The sequence below is a fragment of the Apus apus genome, chromosome Z, assembly GCF_020740795.1.
Source record: "Apus apus isolate bApuApu2 chromosome Z, bApuApu2.pri.cur, whole genome shotgun sequence".
Taxonomy (NCBI): Eukaryota; Metazoa; Chordata; class Aves; order Apodiformes; family Apodidae; genus Apus; species Apus apus.
Genome location: NC_067312.1, coordinates 23,024,573 through 23,050,507, shown reverse-complemented (window position 1 = coordinate 23,050,507; position 25,935 = coordinate 23,024,573). Strand labels below are relative to the sequence as shown.

The 25,935-nt window shown below is 36.9% G+C and overlaps 1 protein-coding gene across 7 annotated transcripts in view; it reads right to left on the bottom strand.

Annotated features, from left to right (window-relative positions):
- The window catches only part of ERBIN (erbb2 interacting protein), a 122,002-nt gene that overhangs the window by 5,340 nt on the left and 90,727 nt on the right, over positions 1-25,935 (bottom strand). For 3 of the 7 annotated variants that reach the window (XM_051642630.1, XM_051642631.1, XM_051642627.1), the window contains 13 exons: positions 25,781-25,910; positions 25,316-25,431; positions 24,208-24,277; positions 23,127-23,226; positions 20,966-21,087; positions 20,202-20,372; positions 19,255-19,437; positions 16,966-17,083; positions 15,079-15,262; positions 12,846-14,367; positions 3,506-3,649; positions 2,550-2,681; positions 693-902 (listed from right to left, as the gene is read on the bottom strand). In XM_051642630.1, the coding sequence (XP_051498590.1) occupies positions 693-902; positions 2,550-2,681; positions 3,506-3,649; positions 12,846-14,367; positions 15,079-15,262; positions 16,966-17,083; positions 19,255-19,437; positions 20,202-20,372; positions 20,966-21,087; positions 23,127-23,226; positions 24,208-24,277; positions 25,316-25,431; positions 25,781-25,910 (3,202 nt within the window). The remainder of the gene's footprint in view (positions 1-692; positions 903-2,549; positions 2,682-3,505; positions 3,650-12,845; positions 14,368-15,078; positions 15,263-16,965; positions 17,084-19,254; positions 19,438-20,201; positions 20,373-20,965; positions 21,088-23,126; positions 23,227-24,207; positions 24,278-25,315; positions 25,432-25,780; positions 25,911-25,935) is intronic. The other 4 variants (XM_051642629.1, XM_051642628.1, XM_051642632.1 and 1 more) reach the window with 4 other exon arrangements.

Here is a 25,935-nt window from a genome sequence, read left to right as displayed (position 1 = left end):
TATGTTTCTACAAAAGAACCTGTTTCTTTGCTACCTCTAGCTGAATTTTAAAAATCAAACCTTGTTCCTACTATCATTTTAAATTCTGCATAGCCAACATTGCGTCCTCTTTCTCTTGCCAGAATTGTTGACTAGAAAACGTACTTTACACAATTAGTGAACATTCTTGTTCTAGCACAGAGTGAAAAGATCGTATTTTCTCAAAAAAACCTGACAAAATACAGAGGACACATCCTGTGTCCAGGAGCAAGAAGAAGGCTGCCACCATGAAAGAGCCATTAAGTTAAGAACTTCTTACCCACACCTACTATAAATAAAAGTTGTCCTTCCACTTTGGTTTTTTTTAGTTACTAAATAAATAATGAGTTGGCAATCAAGAAATGTAGTTAGAAAATTAATTTCTAGCCCAGAAGAAAGTTGCAAGCTTAAGTTTTTTGCATGTTCTTTTAATCTGCCACACTTCTCTCTTAAAACCTTCACATAAAAAGCAAAAAGAACTCAACACCAGAATGAATGTGTGATTCAGAAGTAGAATTATGCTGAGATAATGCTGTCTTCTGATGGAGGCAAATGCCTACATGATTGCTGTCACCATCTACAGAGAAAACAGTAATAAACAAAACCAATCTAACAATTCATCATCACTGGTAGATAGATATATGTCATATTGTCAAGTTAGATTTTGTTCTTACCTCTTGCTTTGCCAACTCATGGCTCTGTCTTGGAGAACACTGGGACTGAGTATAGGGAGGTTGGTGGGCAACTTTTAACATCAGGTAATCGATTAACTGCTCTCTAGACGGGTGTCTTGCTACTGATGATTGAGCAGGGAGATGATGGACTTGGCTGTAGTTTGCCTGAGGTCTTTGAGGCTGGCACATCTGTCCATTTGTCAAAGGTATCTGAATAAAACATGAATGCTCGGTGTCATGCAGTTTATAAGCAGCCATCCTGAATTCCTTGTTTATTATTTCAGTATTTCTTGTGCTTCATTGCTTTTAATTTTAGGAACATCACTAAAACTACTCTTCTGGATCGTATACGACTACATTCAATTTTCTTTATAGTCATCAGCTCTGACCTACTGAGAGCAAAACTGAAAACAAAAACTTTGAGTGCTCATTTACTAGAAGAGATGTGACAGTCTTGTTTTTAGCACTTGTTTCACCCTGAGCTATCCCAAATAGTAGCAGTGCAACTGACGGTATTGACACTTGCTTGGTATCACTGTAGTTTGCACTTTTATTGCATAAAACCCAGTGATTTTGTAACAATTCCCAGTAGATCATCCACAAAATAAAACTGCAGTCACTTCTCAAGGAAACCTTCCCAGCAAATTCACATATAAGCTCAAGATTTCAATATCAAACTTTAGCGGTATTTCCAATAAACACTCTTTTTTTGTTCAAACATCGGTCACTGATTTGATAGTTATAATGTTGACAAGAGCAGTAAGGTACACAACTGTCAATCCATACAGTGCACTCAAACCTTGTCACTGGGAGTGACAACATTTCTTACTGAAGCCTTTGAGCTTCGTGTTGAGATAGGCAGCCTTTTCCGTCCTTGCCCATATGCCTTGAGCTCTTACCCAGCCCAAGTAGTCACTCATCCATCTGTATAATTCCCACATTCCAAGAATGCTACAGTCTTGAGTTACATTTTTTTTTTTTCTGCCTGTGATCATTATCTCACTAGTTATAGGATACAAGGATATTAAAATACTCTTTCTCAATATTATAAATAACAGAAATGGGAAAATTCAACCTTTTAAGTATGCTATGTGAATGGACACATATAAGGATCTATTCTGTTGAGCTTTATATGTCAAAATGATTCTGAGAAATGCTAATGTGTGTATATGTAAAATTTTAGCTTATTTACTGATCAGTTTTATTCCATTTACAGGATTTTCTAATGTCTTCTCTCAAAACGTACAAGCATGATTTGTTGCACTGCCAGGCATAAGGATTTACATATGCAATATGTATCTACAGCTATGCAAATTACCAATATCCAATGGCTGCAGAAATGCAACTGAATTTATAAAAAGAAGACCAATTGCTGCATTGTAATAATTTACAAGCATCCATTTAGTTTCACTGTAGTAAGGCATGCTTGTATAGATGGTCCTTAAAGATTAATAGAAAGAAAGTCTTCTACAAATTCTTGTTTATCATCACAATTCCATCACAACTGATTTCAGGTTTGTTCCTTAAAACATCCAATCAGCTTCAGACTGCTTTCCTTAAATAATCTATCACATGCCAGTTTTCACTTGCAGTTATGTCTTTTGCTGCAAATTTCTTCTTTCAAAGTCGTTGCTGTAGAAAAATGAGAAGTAGCCCCTTCAATATAATTAAGTATTCGGTCTTTCAAAAGGAGGATGCTATTTCATTTATGCCACCTTCTATATCAACGTATTCCTTTTGAAATAAGCCCCAGTTCTGATTCCTATCCTGGCCTATGTTTCTACAAATAATAATAAAAAAGTATCCATACATATAGAAATACATATGTCCTTTCCATGGTGTCATGTAGATAATTACCTGCACAGCTATTTTCTTCATGCTGTCTGGAGGAACATCTTTGAGACTAAGTGTGGCAGACGAGTAATTCTGCTGTCCTGAAATGAATACTTCATCCTGACACTGGTCTCCTGCAGTAGAAGCCTGGGGATGCTTTAAAAATAATGGAGCAGGTAAGATCACTGTGTTCATAAAACTTAAACTAAAAATGTCTCATAAAAAGCCCAGAATAAAATATTTTAAGGGCTTCATTGTTCTTTATCTTCTTTGATTAAGTAATATACTGTTGATAAGAAAATCTTACTAGGCAAGACACCACACCCATAAAATATTGATGGACAAACTAGCAACTGCAGAGGTGTATTTGATCACCAATAAACTGGTAAGAAAAGTCAACAAATACTAAGGACTGCCTATTCAGGGATTCATATAGTTAAAAGAAGTCTCCTGTTGACTTTATCCTGTTCACTGTGAATACCGTAACATCACTCAGGATGCTCAGAGTGAAGAAGTAATTTCCTCATTTTCTTACAAAATAAAATATTTATTTTCTTAAATGCCTAAAGTGTCTTACAGTACAGCATACATCATCAGAATTTGTTTGGGAGAGGAAAAAGCTTAGTGAGATTTTGTTCAAATTTTTATCAACCTAGGCTAAATTCAGAGTGGTGATCTCTTGTTCAAATATGTACAACAAAACCAGACAGCTTTACATATATTCAACCACCTATAAAAGCCAATTAGAAAACTCAACTTCATTACACTGAATTGAAAAGCCTTGCAATAAGTTTAAGGCCTACAAAGGGAAGGCAAAGTATTTGATTTCATACCTACAAAAAAATTCCAGCACATAGATTATATTATTTTTATTCAAAGCATTGTCCATATATAAAAGGAAAACTATCAATTTACAGACACCTCTCACAGTTTACTCTTTCCCCCTCTATATATTGCAGTAGCCTCCTGTAGGTACTCACTCGAACAATGTGCACACCAGAACCTCTTCCGTCCACAACACTCAAGGCAACACTACCCTGGCTGCCATGCAGATCCCTAGAGCTGCCATAGTGAAAGCTGCTAACTGCAGCATAATTGGAATTAAAGGACCTAGACAGCATGCTCTGAATAAAGAGGGGACAGATTTAACACAGAGATTAGTGCAGCATGCATAAACCACAAGACATGTTATACATAGACTAATACAAACATGTTCCATTGTCATGCAAGATAAAAAACATGCAAGAACAGTACCACTGTGATGTATAAAACACAACTCAGTGACCCCTTTTTACCTTTATTTACTGTAAATCAGCATGCAATCAAGAGTTAACATGCAGAATTACATGTAAATAAAGTAATTAAAATTTTCATGTATCTGGATAAACAACAAAAGGAGCAGATCTTAACACAATTTCTAGGTTTTCATTAAATTTGCAGCATATCAAATATGTTGTAGAAAAAGAAGCTGGCAGTCAAGATAAACCATTGTGGAAAACCATGTAATTGTCAGTTATTATTTTGTCTTATCTTCTCCCCTATTACTGGTACAGTACAAATACAAATTTACACAGAGATTTGACTGTTTCACTGGGTTTTCTTGTTATTGCAATGCTGTCAAGATCCACAGTGCATTCCAATAACACTTCATTCAAGTGTTCATTCAAGCCTAATTTAAAGAAAAACAGGTTGGTAAGAAACCTTGAAGTCCATCTGAGTGCCTCTTGTAGGCCATCAAACAGGTAACAGGAGCTCAAAGACAAAAGTGAGAGCAGTTTGATTTTGAGCTTCGTAACCTTGCAAACCTGACCTCTGCAATGCTGGCAAGGGTAACAAAGAGAGCAGCAGACATTACTTCCTTGCCAGCATGGATTTTTGTAGTGTAAGAACAAAATAAAATGACTGCACAAACAGAGAAAAGGAAAAATCTCCATGTGCCACCTGACAAATGAAACAAACCTATCTTGAAAAAGTGATAAAGACACAGGAAAAAATATAAAAGATCAAAGCATCAAAACTCAGCAACTTCAAAGTGTTTCCAAGTTAAAACATAAAAAACCCCAAACAAAACCAAAAAAAGGACAAAGTTCGAAATACATAAAATTTGACTATTCACACTTGCATGAATAAATACATTTTGATGTTTGCCTCTTGACTACATATGCTAATCTGATTTTTAAGAGTCTCTAGTACTCAGGCAGTTAGCTGCTCTTTCATACTAGCTCTATCTTGTGAAACTAAAATTAGTTTAATAATCAAAGTCATATGCCTCTGCATAGTCATACTTCTCAGATGCTCTGGTAGCACACTCACTGGAAACTCCCTTGGAAAACAGTATTTACTAATAACACTTGGTATTCCTGGGAAAGGCTGTTGGATAACCTGTCACTCAATGGCACAGTGAACTTCCTTCATGCTCCTCTTCCACACATACCCTGTTCTCTAGCAGTGGATTTTTCAAGCTTCCAGACAAGTCTCCAGAGGTTTTTCCCCTCTTGAGAGGGCTGTATGTGGATTCAAGTCTCCACTAAATATTCAATCTGACCTTACTGCTCAGTCTAAGTTTCAGGCCAAACACCCAGATAAAACTGCCAAAGGCTGTTTTCCTTAGCTACTTAGTGCTTCAAAGCATTTTCTTACAACTCGTCTCAAAACAGTCTCTATGATTAGCCAGGTGGCCTTTTTCCCTGACTTGTAAAGGCAACTCCCTGTAGTTTCCTTACATGAAGCTCCTCTCAGAGGTTCCTGTATCTCTCCATCTCTGTAAGTGGCAAAAAGACAAGTTAAAGATAGCAGGAATGCATGGTGAGACTAGAAAGTTATCTCCAGAAAGTGTCCATAGCAGACCAACTTATTCTAAGTATTTCTAGGTGCACTAGATTCACTATTCTCTTAGAAGATCCCAACTAGATCATCAATAAATATGGACAATCTAAATCCAGATTTATATTTACAATCTAAGATGGATCTGCAATAGAAGCCATAACTATCCTACAACTTGGAGAGGGATGAACTTGTCCATCAGGAATTATGATTTCTGTTAACTCAGTTTAGTGAGCTTCAAGGTGATTACATAGCCTGAGAATAGTTTTATTAAAATATTTATAAAATCTCCTTTCTTGGTAGACACTTCTTCCAAAGTACAAAAAGTGACCGTGCAATTGATCTAGGGAAGACATGAGAAACATGGAAAACAGCATTTTTCTCCTTCCCTACACTGAACATCTTCAAATCAGAAGGAACCCACAAGTACAAAATGTACAGAATAAATACCATTTAAAATTACATGGAGTTTGAAGAAAACTTTAGCTTAACACAATAAGAGATCTCCAGTGAAAAATCTAGGGATATTTTTCCTCTACCTATTTTCAGCTGGGAAGAGAGAAACTGAGCCATTTGGAGTGTGAGCAGCACTCCTCAATTTTTGTCTCAATATGAGCATGATGAGGGTTGTACCTTTGCCAGTGAGATACCTGAAGACTGCTGCACCAGAAAGACACTTTTGGAAAATTTAATAGGTAGATGCCATTAAAATATCTGGGTTTTATTACAATTTATGAAAAATTAAAACTTGAATAAATGGTCTAAACTTCAAATTAAATATGAACAATACTACCAAACACTAGCCCCCTTCTTGACCTGATTTGCTACAGTGTCTTAGGGCTTAAGGGTCAGCAAAATGATATTTCAAATATTTCAGGCTTGAGAAACATCATCTCAGTTACTCTAAACCAACATATACTAACCAATATACATGCCATGTTCCACTATATTTCCGCAAAAGCAAAGTCCACTAGAAGTCAGTTATTCAACTTTGAAAAACACATATTAAAAGCTACAATAAACCAGGAAAAAATGGTTATGCACAAAGTAAAAGAAAAAAAAAAAATCAGCATATAAATCAGGATTTGTAGTCAAAATCAGCCTCTAATGGAATCAGTTTAGATGCAGGCAGGTAGTAGCATAGCTCGGTGTTTACATACTTTCTTTTTGAATGCTAAGAGTCAGAATATATTCTCCTTCTTCCAGCTTACAAGAGAACAAACAGTTTCAGATTTCAACTGAGTGCCTTATGGTAACTGATGTGTCATAACCCACTTACTTAGGAGAAAGACAAATAGTGGAATTTACCTGAGAGACTTTTATATTGGATTATACTGATGTAATTTTAAGACTGTCTGGAGTCTGTCCTGACAATCTGAGAAATTTTTGGTATAGAACACAAACAAATAAAATTCAAGGGTCTACAGGGAACAAGACTTGACATCTGAGTTATGCCGAAATAGCCATAACCAGTAACTTAACTGCTAAGCCTAAGTGTCATCCCTTTTCATTGTTTATTTAACATCACTTAGATTCAATTGCCAGCTAAACGTGGACAGAAGTTATCTTTTGAGGCGACGTTAAATATCTAGAAATCCCTTCACTTTTTATTCCCCCTCTGACTACCTAGGATTCTTTAGGAAAAGTTTGCTTAAGGTATTCTGGAACATTTGAAATGCCTAAAATTAATATTTTAAGCCTTTTGGAATAAAAGCATAAAAGCAAAGAAAAGCTGCCCAAAGAAGAACTCAAACATTATGAAACTATTATTCAGTCATGCGGGGGGGGAAGATGTATCTTCAATAAGTGACAGCATTCCTATTGAAGAGTTACATATAGAAAATTACATGTAATTTAAATTCTACTGTCATAAAATGTTTGCAGGGTCAGAACTTACACTGTTTACATTCGAAATAGGTAAGAATTTTATTCCTTTTAAAGCATGATGTTTTGAATGTCAAAAAATATCATTGTAACACATTGATGGCTCGGTAGTCCTTACAAAATGGAGAAAAACCCCAAACTAAAATAAAAAATTTAAAACTAATATGAAATAGATAGCATTCCTGTAATTTATCAGCATCAAAATATTCTTCCAGCTAAGATCTTGTAAACAGTTACACAATTTTATGTGTGCATAGACCCAGTGAAGTTACTTTCCTTGCATGTTAGATAAGAAGCATAGGCAAGCAATTCAAGAAAACCTTTCAAACTTTGATTAAAAGTGGAAATGTGTATCAGCACTGAAATGCTTGGACTTTTTTATTCTAATAAGGCACTTTACACTGACAACTTTGAGAATAAGAACACCTATTCTGATTTCTGAATCGGAAAGTAGCAATCAAACTTCACAGCCTCCTCTCTGAAAGCTTCGCCATTTTAGATAAACAGCAGATAAGGAAGATAGAAAACAGAGGACTTCAGTCCAGATGAAACTAGAACTGAAAACAAACACGCACCTGAGGAACTCCTAAGACATCCATAACAAAAAAAATAAAATACACATATGTAAGGAGAAGACAGTCAGCCTCAGTAACTCTATCTGCCAACTCAGCACAGAGAAATGTAATAGATTAACTACAGATAACTGTTGCAGATATTTATCATTGCAATTCACAGATGAGAAATTCCCCTACCACCCAATAAAATGTGTGTTACACTAGTGTTTTTACCCAGGCAGTATTTTAGTTTAAACTCCTAAATGAAAATGTTAAACAATACTACTACAGAAGACTATGGAGACATACCTCAGACTACTGAGGTAGCAAAATTAGCAAGTGGCACTCAAAACAGAGAAGAAATACTGGAAGATATTATTGTTCCTAAAAACTCACTTGTGCACTAAATTTATGAGGTTGGGAGTAGGGCAGAATTGACTGCATGCTTTCCAACAGCTTACCTATATAACCACTAGAGAGAAGTTTGACATTTAAATAAGCTCTTTTCTCTCTCCCACAGTAAAATATATTCTGCATTAGATAAGCAAATAATTTGTCCTGAAAATGTGCAAAAATTATTTTTATAAATGGTCTCATGAACTATTTTCACCTTCCTCCAATCAGATGGATAATTGTATAGCTGACCAGCGTACACCTCCTTACAGCTTGTCAAAGGGATTGCAAATGCTGGTTACGGAGCTGGAATCCACTACCAATAATTTTAATTGGGCTTAAAACTATCCTGTATCTCTCCTTATGCAAATTAAACTCTTGAAAGTTCAAAAGTTTTTTTCCTACCTGTATTAAGTAAAAATGGCTAATAAATAAAACAAGAACTATCCTCTCCAATTTGCCCAACAAGCAGACACTGTTTAAATGGGTTCACCTCCTTCTGTCTCCCTCCATTTTCCAAATTTTATAGAAACAAAATAAACAAGTAGTTAATGAGCTTAGCAAAAAGAAAATAAAGAAAAACAAAACAAAATCAAAACCACAACAAAATTAGGCCCTCCCAAGCCCCAATATACCTTTCTTAATAAGTAGAAGACAGAAATAGTAAACATTATTAAATTCAATAACAGACTCAGAAGAGTCACAGCAAAAGTAATGCCATTAACCTATGCTATTGTGTATAGCCACAGGCAAGAAGATATGGATTAAATAATCATCATAAGGCTTAATTTTGTATACCTGTTTTTGTCAGTGTTGTCTTATGCTTTAAAAAAAGAAATGGCATTTTAAATCCATGAAAGCTTTGTCAAAGAAATTTCCAATAAAGGTTCCTTAAATAAGTTCTGTAATTAAACTTGTTCCTTAAATGTGTTCTGTAATTACTGAATTTTTTCAGACTTCAAAACATTTCAGAAGTCTGATTTATAGATTAACCATCCCCCATATAAATTTTTAATTACAAAAAGAAATGCCCAAAACATTATTTTAAAATAACAAAGAAATATCCAGTAAAATCTGAGAATTTCCACATTATCATATTTGCCAGCTGCCATATCAGATCATACCTACATTTTTCTCAGTTTAAATTTTTCTTTTTAAGTCAGTTATATTAAAGAGAATATGAAGTATACAATTATATACACATTCACTTTTAAATCCATAAAGAAGTCTCAGATTGCTAAGTAAAAGCTACTTTAAAATGCTTCAACGCCAGAGAGCAAGAAGAACACCTGCAAATACAACAGACTCCTAAGATCAGTAAAACTTGATGCACTGCTAAGTTCTCAGTAGCAGCTATTCCATATAACTCTAGTAGGAAACAAAAATTAAGATCAAAAGTATAGAGATATAAAGGGAATCAAGTCAAGCAACCAGTTTCTTATCAGTGAAGGTCACCGCCACTGCTGCAGCACTTGGAACAGGCTCCACTGGTGGATTAAACATCCCTGACCTGTCAAATGTAGATGATACAAGAACAAGCTATAAACAAACTGCATTAGTAGTGCATTGAAGTTCTGTTTCTCTCTGCATTCACGGATTTCTGGGATTTTTGCCTCTCTGTCATTTCATGTAAGATTTGATACATGGATCCAGGAGAATGGAAGATCAGAGAATAGACCTTTTATTAGGGTTGGAAGACTGTGAAGTCTGTGACTGCCTTGTGGACAAAAGGTCTCCACAATACAGCACAGTACTGTGAAAGTCTTAAAATGTTTTATGTTGTACATGACTCAAACTGGATCAGAAGAATAGGTGCAGCTGTTAAGCAGGCTTCTTCAGAAAACAAATAAAACCTTTCCCTTTCTTTCACCAGAAGTTACACAACTTAGAACAAACAAAAGCAAACCCATCCCTCCAAGTACTTGAAAAGTAACTTTTCTAACCATCTCCGATTAAAATGTCTTTAGCTATCATGGATATTTAGCATAATAATCACCATGGCACTAAATACCACATCCAGTCTTTCCTTAAACACCTCCAAGGATGGTGACTCCACCACTCCCCTGGGCAGTCCATCCCCACATCTGATGACTCTCCTTGAGGAAGTGCTTCCTAATATCCAACATAAACCTCCCCTGGAGCAGCTTGAGGCCACGTCCTCTCATCCTGTCACTAGCTGTGGGGAGAAAAGCCTAGCCCCCACCTGACCACAAACCCCCTTCAGGTAGTTGAAGAGAGTGATAAGGTCCCCCCTGAGTCTCCTCTTCTCCAGGCTAAACAACCCCAGCTCCCTCAGCCTATCCCTGTAAGACTTTCCCTCTACTCCTTTCACCAACCTGTTGCTCTCCTCTGGACCTGCTCCAGGACCTCAATATCCTTCTTGAAGTGAGGGGCCCAGAACTGCACACAGTACTGGAGGTGAGGCCTCACCAGTGCTGGGTACAGAGGGAGAATCACATCCCTGCTCCTGCTGGCCACACTATTCCTGATACAAGCCAGGATGCCATTGGCCTTCCAGGCCACCTGGGCACACTGCTGGCTCATGTTCAACCTGTTGTCATCAACCAGTACTCCCAGGTCCCTCTCTGCTGAGCTGCTCTCCAGTCTGTAGTGCTGCCTGGGGTTATTGTGGCCAACGTGCAGGACCCTGCACTTGGTCTTGTTGAATTTCATGCCATTGGCCTCGGCCCATCAACCCAGCCTGTCCAGGTCCCTCTGCAGCTTCTTCCTACCCTCCAGCAGATTGACACTCCCCCCAGCTTGGTGTCATCTGCAAACTTACTGAGGGTGGACTTGATCCCCTCCTCCAGTAAAGATGTTGAACAGGACTGGGCCCAGCACTGATCCCTGGGGGACACCGCTGGTCACCAGACACCAGCTGGATGCAGCTCCATTCACCATCACTCTCTGGGCCTGGTCATCCAACCAGTTTTTAACCCAGCAAAGGGTGCACCTGTCTAAGCCATGGGCTGCCAGCTTCTCCAGGAGGATGCTGTGGGAGACTGTGTCAGAGGCCTTGCTGAAGTCGAGGTAGACCACATCCACAGCCTTCCCCTCATCTGCTAGGCAGGTCACCCAGTCACTGAAGGAGATGAGATTGGTCAGGCAGGACCTTCCTTCCCTAAATCTATGTTGGCTGGGCCTGACCCCCTGGTTGTCTTCTACATGTCACTTGATGGCACTCAGGATGATCTTGCCAGGCACGGAGGTCAGGCTGACAGGCCTGTAGTTCCCTGGATCCTCCTTCTGGCCCTTCTTGTGGATGGGTGTCACACTGGCCAGCCTCCAGTCATCTGGGACCTCCCCAGCCAGCCAGGACTGGTGATAAATGATTGAGAACGGCTTGGCCAGTTCTTCCACCGGCTCCCTCAGCACCCTAGGGTGAATCCCATTGGGTCCCATAGGCTTGTTTGGATCTAAGTGGCACAGCAGGTAGCTAACTACTTCCTCAGGGATTACAGGAGGGGTGTTTCACTCCCCATCCCTGTCTACAAGCTCAGGAGCCCAGCTGCCCAAAGGATAACTGGTATTTTTGTTAAAGACTGAGACAAAGAAGCCATTAAGCACCTCAGCCTTTTCTTTGTCTTTCCTGACTATGTTCCCTCTCATCGAATAGGGAATGTAGCTTTTCTCTGGTCCCCCTTTTGTTATTAATGTATTTCTAAAAGCACTTTGTATTATCCTTAACAGAAATGGCCAGATAAAGTCCTGAGCTTCACATCTCTAATTCTGGACTTGATCTCAGAAGTCTTTTCCAGACTCAATAATTCTGTGATTTGTTCTTTCAAAAGAAAATATAAAAGAAAATCCATTGAGATGGCATAATCAAAATATATTTTGGCTGCTTGACTCACTTCCCCTCCAAGGAAACAGGACCAGGCTAATGACATTCTACCCATTATTTAGTGATGATATTTTAAACTGGTTTAGCTGGACAGTACAGATTATACTTTTCCAGTCTCTACTAAAATTCTTAAAATATGTAGTTGTTCAGCTCTACATAACAGCTGAAATTCTTGATAGCATTTACAATACATAAAGAATCCTGTTCACCATCTCTAGCTGTATCAAACCACCTGCAATTTTCTGAAATGAAAAAGATTTTAAGTATTCCCATCTCATGGCAATACATATTCATTCAACAATCTGTCAGACACCCAACTTCAAAACACAACTGGTTTGGAGGCAAGTACATGTTAGTCATGGCTTTTGAGTTCTTTAACTGAAGCTATAGACCGGCACTTCCAAATAGATTTTCCTTATTTTCTTTTCCTTGTTCTTAAAGAGATGAAATAGGGTGAAAAGGCAAAACAGAAAGATCAAGAAGTGTAAGGGAATATTTAAATACAATCCAAATATTATAAAAATTACCTGGCCTAAAAGAGCTGGCCTTGCAGTCCAGCAAGTCAATGTGACATTATTAAATGTATTCAAAAGTAATTGGACTAAGCTGTCAAGTATGACAGAAAATCAACAGGGACCTTTTTGTCTTTACAGTCTACAATTTGACTGCTCCTTAGATATTAACCACAAACAGATTTATCCTTTTTAAGGCAGAATCAGAAGAACATTTTCACTGGAAATTAAAAGCAGTTCAAAACATGGAGTATTTAACTTACTCTATAACCAGGTAACAGAAAGGTAGAAAAGTTAGAATTATTTTTACCTTTTCTAGCTTTTTAGCCTCAATATGTCGCAGCACCTGTTCCCTCCAGTCATGAGGGACTTTACTTTTTCCTGGAGGGTCTAATAAAGAGTGCTCAGAGTTAACCCTTGGGTTTGACCTCTTGGAAGGGCTAGTCCGTGAGTAATTGAAGTCACTAACTGACATAGTTCTTTCTGGTATTTCATTCACTGACGGCCGAGCACTCTGTGGTCGGGGTACATTTGGACCATCAATGCTATATGCCCTGGCAGAAAGAGGCCTCTGTTGGCCAGACATTACTGGTGGAGCTCTTCCCATTGAATGCAAATCTCTGTATGTTAAATAGTCCCCTTCAGGAACCTGGGTCCGCCTTGGAGGTCCAGTATCCCCAATATTTATAGAAGCTGTAGAAGATACACTGCTCTGCCTCTGAAGAGTGTGTCTGCTTGCTCCTGGGAGCAGTCTATCACTGGGTGGAATAGCCCACATATCTACATGTCTCCCAGCCATCCGTTGATGAGTGTTATACACAGCACTGGCTCGGACGTTGTTATGATTGGAGAAATTCATATTGGCAGAATGCTTTACATAGCTGGCAGCTTCTGTACTGTCAGACCTAACCAGGCGTGAGGGAGGTAAACTGCCTTGTTCTACTTGGGAGTTTTGTTTCTGCGGCCACAAGGTATCTTTGGCTGTTGCACTGCTGCTGTACTGGATATTATACTGGGGAGCACAGAACTTCTGTGCACCACTTGTCACTGACCCTCTCACTATGTTGGCACCTTCAGGATTGTGATTTGAGTCAAACTTGAACACAGTTTTTGCAGAAGATACTAAATCAGATGATGATGATGACCCAGGAAAAACCTGCAAGGGCTGGTCATACAGAAGAGTAGCTGATTTACTTCGGATTATGTTTTTTCCATCTGTGCTATCAGATGCTGATTTAGCCACTGAATTTGGCTGTTGAGATCCATTCTCATTAACAATATCATAGATTTTCAGATCACCAGTGTCCATACTGGTGGTGCTCTGAGATTTCATCACAGGACCACTTCTTTGTGGGGACAAATCTTCAGTGCTCCTTGAAACAGAGAGCTCAGCAGAATCGCCATCAACTGTAGTGCTTCTTGTTAGTTTGTCTTTACTGGGAGGCTGTAGTGCTTCCTGAGGATGTCCATTTACTTTATCTATAGGATATTTATTTCCATTTTCCAAGTGCTTACTTTCTTCTTTTGTGCTGTTATCCAAAAAGCCCTTCACTGAAACTATTTCCTGTGTTTGTAATCTTTCTAGAGGAACTGGCACTGCCTCTTCACTAACCAGTTGATTGACATTCATGTTTATTTGGTCTAATTTGTGAGACTCCTCCATAGGAGTGCTTAGATCAACACCTTTTCCTATCAGGCCTAATCTTTCTTCGATGCTTAATTCATATTCAGACAAATCTGTAACCTTCTCTTGCACAGTTATTTTTTCTTCTACTGTAATGTTCAATTCATCCCCATTTTGCAAAAGATTATTCAAATTTTCATCTTCTTGCCTGGAAAAAAAGATAGCTCTTAAAAAAGAAATTCCATAAGTAGCCAACACATTCCTTTAAGAACTGTTTTAGAGAAAATAAATATTAACATGCAACACAGCCACGCTACGCACCCAAAACTGGAAAAAGACCAGTATACAGCCAGATCCATGATTCGCTATCTCACCATTACAGAAATATATAAAGTGTAAAAAGGTGTGAAGTGACAATAACCCTATTTTTAAAATCAAATATCTCCAAGTCCCATCATCATTTTTTCATAAATGTCTTGCTTTCTATTGGCATTTTTTTTCAAGGCACCTTCTAACTACAACCTCAAGAGCAGCAGCAACCTATAACTCCATTCTTTGTAAGTTTCTAAAACCCTTTTACAGTTATGTTAGCAATTGAATTGATATTCAAATTTATGCAAATAAAATCACAGCTTTTTAAATGGTGTACTGAAGTATTTTGCGGGGATAAAAAGTTGTAAGGATGAAATTATTGTACCCTATTATCAAAACTGATGGGAACCGTGTCTTGTATACTAAAATTAGCCTCTGAATTTTACTGGAATAGCTATTCCATTGCTTAACATTATTTTAAAACATTAACATTTACATTCATTAATGAATGATAAAGTAATTAATTAAAGGAATGGACACATAATATGAAAGATTATGTAACATTTTCTATGTATATTTGCACAGTTGTGTACAGTATCCTACAAACCTGATCTTGGATAAAACAGCAGCATGTGTTTCTTTTTCTGGAGAACACAGAGAAATATCTTGGCTACTATCAGTATTTAAGGAAGCAGAATCTGACATGCGAGAAGGAGAGGAACAGTTGCTGTTATTTTGATTGCTATTGTGGGTAGCTTCATCTGATAAGGAATCAGCATCTTTTGAATCATCTGAAATAAAAAGTTACCAATTTAGTTACAGACACATACATCTGTTTAATAGCCATTTACTGTGTGTATGCTAGAGCATTCAGAAATGGTGTCTTGTTCTTCAGTAATTCTTACTACTGGAAACTAAAATATAAGCTAACACATTTGCAAACTTAATTTAAATTTATAAATGACTGTTGGCAACACTTACTATTTAAAAAATATTTGGTTCAATGTAAACAGCCCTCTCCTGTTAATGAATTTTAACTTGTTGCGTTATTCCAGGCTTCCTTGGCATGAGCTAGTGTTACATTAGGGTATATTTACCAAAAAGAGCTATCAAATCAAAGTCCTGTTATTGTAACTATTTCAAAGTTTTGAATTGCATTACTCTACTAGCCTCTATGAAAATGAAGTTCACAGCCACATGCAATGTATTTTTAAATGTATACACGGTTCCTGATTTTGAAGATTATATGTTTGTTAAATAGCTATTTATTAGATGAAGCACTCTGGAAAGACCTACAGCACTGGATTATATTTGTATAGTCTCATAGATGTAAAAATACTGGAAAGAAAAATGTTCTTCTGCAGAGTTGGAATCCAACACATTCCTATGCTTTGCAGAACACTTAGGACAACATTTTCAGAGTAATTTCAGAGCTGTGCACATTGATTCTTGCACAATGTATGCATACTTAAATACTACCTGCATACAAAAATAATTTCTGAAGGACTTGAAGCCAGCCATGGTTTTGATATAAGTGTACAAAGAACTACATTTAAATTTTTGCTTCAAGACACAGTTACAGTTGCCAAAAGCAACTAATATCTATCTCTAGAGACAAGGAAGAATTTTTTACTCATTCAGGCATAAAAACCCAGGGACTGCATTGATAAGCATCAATCTTTTCACCTGCCTGAGAACCTCAGCAAATTCTTCCTGCTGCCTCCATGCGATTTTCCGTCATCTGCACTAAATCTCACATTTGCACATCTAATGGCCAGAAAGGCATTTTGTCATGTAAAGTACTGGACTAGGATATCAAATGAAGCAAAATGCAATTTTCTGTCCAACTTGTAAATTATGTTTTCTGTGAATCCTTGATCATTCTTTACTCTTAAGGAAATGGCTACCCAGATCAAAATTATCTTTATGAGAATATAAAACTTAGCTAGCAAAGACAATGGTCTGAAGTTTCCTCTTAGAGGAAAGAAGAAAATAAAAGAGTAAAGTGTCTCTGGAGAAAGAATTGCCATGAATTGTTTATTCTTAAAACCTAGGAAAAGGACACAGCTTCCCTGATTAAAAAATTTAAACAAGTGATGCTGCTGCCCGTAGCAGCAATAATCCACAAAATCCGAGAGAGGGGGAAAATACGGAGAACTTCCAAGGTAAGTACCACTTTCTGCACTAGTTTTCTTAACGATTTTCTTAAGTCTCTTCAAGCTACCAGTTCCCCCAAACACACATATCTCCCCTCTTCCTCTGCTTTTAAACTGTGATCAGAACCCAAAATTAGCATGTTAACACAGCTGTCTGTATCACATACTCAAGTGTAAGAAATTGCAGACTTTTTTTTTCTGCTTTCACTGGTCATCTGTCTTTTAAAACATACAAATTAAATCTACTTTTACAAAATTTAATGGGAAAAACTAGCCATTTTGAGTGGAGAAATTATCAGAATCACAAAACACTTGTATTGCTTTTAATAGTATCTAACCTTTTTTGTTATTGCTAAGAGCTACCACTTTTGGTTGGTTTATGGAGGTTTCTATCAATGGTGGTCGCATTTCTGCCATTTTCATCTCTTCATCAGAGGAGAGCTCTTCTGACTCCTGCTAAAGGAAAAACAGTTTCATGCTGTGCTTTTTAAACAACTGCTCAAAGGTTAAGTAAATGCTATTCCAACTGTAACCCACTGAACAATACAGTGGAAAAAATAAACAAGCAACTTAACATAGGCATAACGTAACAACTGTGTACTGTATTTGAAATGGAAGTCAACTGACTTCAGCAGTATCTGCCACTGAATTCTTCAAGCAGCAGCACTGTCTCTAATGAACTCCATGGAACAACATCCAAATTGGTAACTTCAGCTGCAAAAATCTACTCAGAGCAAGCAGATGCAGCCTCTGTTCCATTAGTGGAGAGAACCTTCAGTTGAGTTCAAGCCAGAAACTTATCACTGAACCAGCAAAAACCTCAGGCTGACCAGCTGGGTATTGATTTTGCAGAAAAGAGCTCAAGCTGAAATAGCTACAGAGTCGCATGACCAAGAAATCTTGGGAATGGAGAGTTATGCTGTGTGAAAAGCTGAAAGAGCTTGGCTTGCCGAGTCTAGCAAAAAAAGAGAAAGAGCAGATTGGGTTTACAACTTTAAATTTACACTGGGAGTAAATTCCAAATGGAAGAGAAGTCATTTAACTTCAAGAACAATGGCAGAGTAATAAACTGATGATGAATACATTTAAGCTAGAAATTACTAGTTCCTAACTGTAAGATGGAGCTCAGTGTTCTTATGAAAGACATTAACTGTCAAAGCTGCTGCAAAAGCAGTCATGCAACTGATTCAGTATCATACTGTGAGGCCTATATTCCTATCACCTTCAAAAAACGATTGTTTACAGTAATACTTTGGAGGAGAAAAAAACCTCCCTTCGCTAAAATGCAAATTTCTTTCTAGTAAACAGGCTTGCTATTGCAAGTGCAATATATCTCTATTGCAGATTGCAAAAATAGTCTGTCATTGTTCACTTTTCTTTCAAGTTTCAGAATATTTTATGTGCAGAACCTACTGAAGCACCACCTTTCCCATGATAGTAGCGACCTGGCCAGTTCTTTGGACTGCAGTGAGGACGAACCTGACTGAGACACAGCAAATATGCTAGTACAGTCTTCATTAAAAATAAATAAAAATCAATCTGTTTTTCTCTGCAATCAGAACAAGCTCTTCACTGCCTCTACCACACTGCCCTTCCTACAGGCTGTGACATACAACATGTGTAATCAACATTGAAAAGAAAAACTTCTAATCATGCAAAATTCAGATACCTGGATTCAACTTCAAACAGTTACCACCAGGTTATTACATGGGAGTAAGGAATTGACTATCCATGACAGACTACACACTGATGTCTCATTTACTTATTGGCATACAGCCAGCTACAAAGAACTGCTATCATTACTGTTAGACAACTAATATGATTATTCTGAAATTATGATTTTAAACTGAAGAAAAATGTCAAAACCAGTATTTTCAGAAAGTATGTAGAAGCAGGAACACACTAGAGGAGAAACAGCCAGCCACAGCCTCAATTGGTTGTCACAAAGTCTCTTCTGTAGAATTGTGATAGAGGCGTGCTCCACTGCTTATGAAATACAGGCAAAACCAACCTGCTTGCAATATTCTGAAAAAAAGCCTTTGTCTGAAGTCTGAAACATTCTAAATAATCCAATGCATGGTGTTTGTCGCAGAGATGTAGGAAGAGTTTAAAATATTCAGCTCTTTCAGAGGTAAAGACAATCCAAGTCATATTCATGACAGCTCACTAATAAACACAGAGGAATATGCATTTTTAAACCCACCTTTCAGTTTCATTCGAAATGAGTGTACATAGTATATTGGACACACAAGGTTTTGACTGCTTCTACTAATCAGATAATTTGTCATTTCAGTGACAATTAAAATCAATTATTTAAAGAACTGACAGTCTAGCAAAACCCGGAAAATTCTGTATCTTTTCACAGTTTGATACTTAGGTCAACTTTTAATCCAGTTTGCTTTATTTTTCTTTAAATGCATGTGTATTTCATTATGAACTTTCTATATGCTTTATCAACTTTTACTTATAAACTGAAGTGAGAAAAATATTGCATTGCAAACCATCTGTGCTTATGGATGGCAATTTTCTGCTATTGTCAACATAAATTTTCATCTGCCAGAGTAACAAATTCAATACAACACCAGCACAATTCTTTGACTGCTGTGATGTTCATCACAATGCCATACCTCGAGCGTGTCTTCATGGTTGACAATTGTTTTTGTGTTTTGCAAGGTTTTAACAAGTGCAGTCATCTGTGAATTTGTGGTGCTGTGCTCAGCTTCTGGTTCAGTAGGCTTCTGCACAGAGCTTCCTGCTGAATACTGCTTTCTCTCATCTGCTTTGTTCTTTATTGAAGCATTTTCTGAAGTCTACAGGATTAAGAACATTAGCAGAAAACACATCCTGAAAGGTTTTCACTAGCAGATTATATTTAGAGTTAACATCACATACTTTGGGAAACTACAGAATGGAAAATCTAAGCTTTGAAATTATGAAGTATGAAACACACCAGGTATGAAACACAGAGGAATCTCTGCCAATTACTGAGGTATAGTCAGCTTGACTCTCCAACCCTACTGGGGTCAATTTGTAACACTAAATTTTCAGTTAAAAAAAGGCCAAGAGTTTCTACAATGAGACTTCAGCACCAAACTGTGTCTTGTCATCTATCACGCTACATCGACCTGTTAAAGACTCCTGACTCATGTGCCAACTAGCCATGATTGCTTTCCCAACTTCTCCTGTAAACTTTCAGTTATGAGGGCAGGAGTAAGTCCTTAGACACTATGCTGAATTTCATTGTGAAACCTGGCAGATAAAAGAAAATCAGAAGATGACGAAGATGTCATCCCTCAGAAACAGAAGAAGCCAGCTCTGTAACACATCGATAGTTTGTATTTGCCTGAGAATCAAGTCACTTTACTTCTTCTTAGTGTCAGAGGAAAATAGCTACTGGAAACCAGACATTTATTACAGACTTCCTTAGACAGGGAAGAGCTAAGTTCTGTTCTTTGATCTGACAATTTTTCTTGCTAAAGCATTAGTGGGGAGGGAGAAGAGAGCTGAAAGGAATCAATGACACTCTAGATCTTTGGAAGTTCTTGCAAAGACAGAAGAGACTATTATCTCTAACCTTTACCCCCACATCTTTTACAGAAACTGTCTGGCCTTCTCGTTTTGATTCCCTGGCAGTATCTTCGGTAGATTCTTCATCCTTTAGCCTATGTACAATTGTCTGGACTGTCTTGACCATATTTTTCAGTTCATCAGGATATGGAGTTGGATATCTCTTCAGGTTGCCTTCCTATATAACGAAAAGCAGTAATAGTCTACATGTAATTAAATGCCATAATTAAAACATCAGCTTTAAAACAAACTATTAATTAGGACATTGAGCAATTGAGGACATCTACTGTTTGCATTGCTGCTCAAGTCTATCTGTACTGATGTAGACTTAAGCTTATAAAACCCAGCAAGACTACAAATCACTTTCCTTCCCACCCTCTAATATGTCCAATGATTGCAAGCAGAAAGAATTATGATAATGGTAATTTACTTAAAGAAAAATCAGGATTAACCATTGTTCCCTCACTACCCTTCTGCATGGCACCACCCATCCAGGTAGTCTCTTAGTTATGCCCTACACCATCTGACATCAGCTGAAGCTCTTCCATTGTGCTCCACTTTAAATGATCTAGCCAAAAACACCTAAGCCCCCCCAGAAAACCCCAAGCCCATCATCTTTCCACCTATTAGATACTCTTAACTTGTAACTGAAGACTTGATTTCTTCAGCACAGCAAAATCCACAGCCAAAGTTAAAGAAAAGGGTGGTATTGAGGGGTGGGGATAAGTGGGAGGGAAGCCCCAGGTAGTCACACATAAATTTGACACTAACCCGAGGCGGTGCCTCTCTTTCATCTTTGTCTTCATCACACTCAAATGCCACCTGAGCACGCTGTTTCCGCTGCTCCTCCCACAATGATGGATTGAAACTTTCATTATCAGATATAAACATAACTAAAAAAAGACAAAGCAACTCTCATAAGAATAGGATAAATTTTGCAAAATAAAAAATCAATTTTTCTTTCTCTTGAATGGGATTGGCGTGCTTCTGCATGCATTCTTAAAACATAAGACACAAGCAGCACCATTAATTGAAGACTAGCTGTACTACCAGTGCTTTATGAACTCGGTCATATTACCATAATAGTAAACTCCCTATCTTAAAGTAAAAATTTCAAACACACAGCTGTAGTCTTAACACTTGCACTTGAAAATTTTCAGCAGAACTCTCTGCTGCAATGTATTTTTATTCATATATGTGTATAAAAATGAAAATATGTATTTGTATATAAATAAATTTAAATTGCATTTATACAGATTTACATTGGCTGATGACAGTGTGATGGTCTCATTAAACATGTATAAAGGCATTCACCTGACTCCATTTAATGAAAATTTAAAAATAAAGAATAAGAATGACTTAGTGACAAAAACCTGCATTATTACTAATCCTGAAAAAAGCCCTAAAGAACATAAAACTTAAGGTAAACACATGATTTTGCAGAAGTTATACAAATGACAAGAGTATTCCTTGCTAAATTTTACAAGTGAGAAAAAAGACTTTTGGCTACCCACTGTCTCTTACTGTAGCATGTCTCCATGTCTTGTGTTGTATCAGCCAGGTTCTAGTTTAGCATGCCAAATAGACTATTAAATCTGCTAGCATCACCCCAGCAAATGTATACCCTTCACTAGGAAAGCCAAGACTGTTAATATTAACTATTTCTATGTCTGAAATAGAAAAACATTTAATTATATGGCTTAACAAGTGCATTGGAGGATACATTAGTCTGTGCTTATTGGGAAACTTAAAAATTTATCACATCTGAAAATATTCTAATAGCATTCAGTATAATTGAATCTGTTCCTGACAAAACAAACAAACAAACAAAAACAAAAACCCAACCAACAAGAAACAAATTTGATATAGAATTTTTTAAAATTACTTTTTAAAAAAGCTACCTATTGAACTTCAAATCTTCTGTTTGGAATCACCCCTTCAGAGACAGGTATTCTGTCAACTCAAGCCAAACAAGCAGCCCCTTCCTTGTCTACAGAAAAAAATCCTAGCCCCTGGGTAAAAAAAGTTCAGATTAAGAGAATGTTTTAAGGACCTGTCTTGAACTTCACTGAATCTCCAAACGATTTTATCATTCTCAAATTCTATCAGAGCCATTGTAGAGTTAGAAGGCACTAAAAGCACTGCACAATTTACTGGTTTTGATTACTCCTCTCTGAGTGTACCACACACTTGGGCCATGGAATAGCAAATTATGTAATTTGTCAGTTTTCTGTAATAGACACTGATTTGTGTGCTCCCTCCATTTTCATTACAGCAGCAGAAATATTTATTTTTGCCTTCATGAGAAAGGAAGAAATAAAGAGATTGAACTCTCTTTCCCTAACTCCTGATCGCAATACTTGTGGAACGTTACTTCTTTTCCTAACTTTTTGACAGGTGTGCAGAAATAACTGTCTGGCAAGGTCTTAATATTTTGGGCCTAATATTTTATAAAACCAGTTCAAACTAGATGTGAGAAAAATGCTTTTTTCTGGACCAATTTTTTTTTTATTTTCTTTTAAAATAAAACCCAGAATGCTATGTACTTTTCCAAAAATATGTACTCAGTAATGGAGGAAACATTTTGTCTAACATTCTGTTAAAACAGAAGCAGACACCATGCAAGGAGAATCCCACTGCAAACCATCAGGCTCTGGCAAGAACGAAATAGAATGTCACACTGAGAAGTGCCAGCATCACAGAATGGAATCCCACTAGTCCATTTCTCACCTTGCTCCATGAAACACTTTTACCTAGAATTTAGCAATATACAGATCACATTAAGTTACTGTTCTTATTCTTCACCTGTAACTCTGAATCACTTACAACTTTACTTCAAACTTGTCTTTAAGTATTACTTAATGAAAATCATATTAGCTGGACAGTCTTCTCATGACTATTTTCAAAAGTGAGCATTCTGACTATTTCTTACCATCCTCGGTCCTTGGTTGCTGGGGGAACATGTAATTAGTAAGCACTGTTTTCTGTGTGTCGGGGTCAGTTTCTTTTTGAAGAGGGATAAGTGGTTTAGACTAAAAAGCAAACAAAAGAAGGATATGTTATGAGAATATACATAAAAAGGTAAATATGATTTACACAGCCCAGAGCATGTCTGTCTCAATACTAGGAAGACTACATTGCTTTGTATTAAACCATTTCTCTGCCGAATAACTTTCTCAAAATGAAGTGATTAGCAACTCTGGCTTTGAATGAGAACTGAAATACAGTAACAGCTTTAAGATATAAGCAAACACTGAATACTCAAAACACAACCCAGTTTCTTGATAGGACTTGCTACTATCACAGAGCAGGCTAATCTTGAATACACAGGTGTATTTGGCCATTTAAAGGTGCTTCTCATACTGGAATCAGATTGAATAAATCCCACCCACAAAAAGAAAAGTGTAGTGGGTTCTTGAGGTTACTGTATCAGTAGAAGTGCTTCCATTATACTACACCTAAGGCTAGTGGATTTCTGACAGCACTGTACACTTTAATGCTGTTTAGGAAATCAGCATAGTACAGAAGGCTTCAATACACAGCAAAAAATATAAGCCACAAACACACAAGTTACTGCTTAATAGCTTGAAACTCAGAGAATTAGAGAGTTCATGGCTGTGGCCAGAAACCCAGCTCGAAGAAAAGGCATGCTAGGTTTTCCCAGTGGAATAAACTGTGGAATAAACAGTCTGCTACACTTTCTAGTACTTGCTTATCAAGCACTAACTCTTCTATGCAAACAAACCTGAAAAAGAAAAAGAAAACCCAAAGAACCCAACATCTGTTAAACTGTATTTCCTAACAGCACAGAGCTTTGCTAGAAGTATGAAAGTCTCCAAAGACAGGTAGGCTCAGTGCTGTTTATTTCAGGAGAATAAACATTGTAATGTCAAGGAAGTATTGATGTACACGCACAGTACCAGGTCTCATTACTTAACAGATGGCTCTGCATTTGGCAGTTCCAGCAGAAATAAAGTCAACAATAATCTATTCTTAATTTCTAAAAAGTTCACCTGATTGTCTGATAGCCACATAGCAGTGAGCTGTTGCAGTTTTGTAAAGGTAAATGGCAAATTCTTCAATCTGTAAATTACAACAAGAATTTATATAAGTACACTTATCAATATCATTCAGTCTGTTAAGAAACAATCCTACATTAGTCTATAAAAACGTTTAAAAGGGACTGTTTAAAGGCAACAGCATTTAATTTAGATTCAAAGCTATACTGGAATTAAAACCAAACAAACAAGCAAACAAATAAATGCATTTCTGCCCCATTCAGCATGCAGTTTTTTTAAAAAATAGTAACAATGTAACAAATTTAACTCAGTTCAGTGACTTGCATACTATTCTGAAGACAATTAACCTGAATTAATTTGAAACCTCAGGATTTTATTTTTCAATATACATGCCCAGCTGAAAATTGTGAGGTTTTGTCTTTTTTTTTTTTTTCTGCAAGGTAATGAGGGGAAAGGGGTATACCCTTTGGCTTTGGCATTAAATAAATGGATAAATCAAGGTACAGATAGTCTAGTGGGAGTTGTCCCTGCCCATTGGAACTAGATGATCTTTATGATCTCCTCCAGCACAAATTACTCTATGATTCTATGAGGACAGAGAAGCTGAACTGGCAGAACAAGAGGGAGACCTCAGTTAGACTTACATCTCCCAATACATTTCCATTCTATGAACTGGCAATTTCTAAAATAGATATTTTTCCCCTGTTTTAAATTACCAGCTCTAATAAAATACAACTCCTTCCTTCCCCAGTACACTGACAAGTTTTATGCCATAGTGTGATACTGTTTTGTGTCCTCTATATGCAACACAGGAGGCTATTAACTTTTAAGTAAGAATCAAAAGTTTTATAAAAATAACCAAACTACTTCCCCAGAAAAATACATACTAGAAATAATCAATGTATTGAAGTGGTGCTTCAATGCATGTGCCAAGTCATTAAAATAAAGACAGTGGAACTGGAAGATCCAGAACACAACAATAATACATTAAATACATTAATTTCAGTCAGCTTCTGAGCCATCTGTGAAATAAGGAAAACATAACTTCTACACCATTATTGCAGATTATATAACTCCTACTTGAATAAACACATTCACAAACCTATTGTCACTCAGATTGATGACTTTTAATTTCTGCATATCCCCCATTTCTTCAGGAAGAAATTCCAGCTTATTAGAATGCAGAAACAACACTGTTACATGCTTCCAGTTTCCAATCTGAAAAAAACCCCAATGTATTAATTCATCTTCAAAACTCTAAATATGCAGGTTTTTACTACGTCACAGATTTTGCTGTTTTTCCCTGTAAAGTTTAATTAAATTTATTCTTACTTGTTAGACTTTCTTTTAGCTTTTATTCACTAGCAACATATTTCTACTTCTTGCTTCACAAAATTCCAAATTTCCTTACTTGAGATCTCTTACATTTGTATACATCCTTCTTCAAAAACATATACAAAAGAAAATCTACTCAAGAAGTATTAATTTCTTATCCAAAAGTTGTACAGACTACATATTTAAAAATAAATCAAAACATTAATTGTGCAGTTTTTAATTAAATACATACCTCCGATGGCAGCTGTGTTAAAAAGTTATGATCTGCAGCAAATGTCCTTATACTAGAGAGCTGCCCAACAGATGAAGGCAATGTTTCAATCTCATTGAAACTACAGTCCAGTTCTTCTACTGATACTAACCTGCAAAAAAATGTAAAAAGAAAAA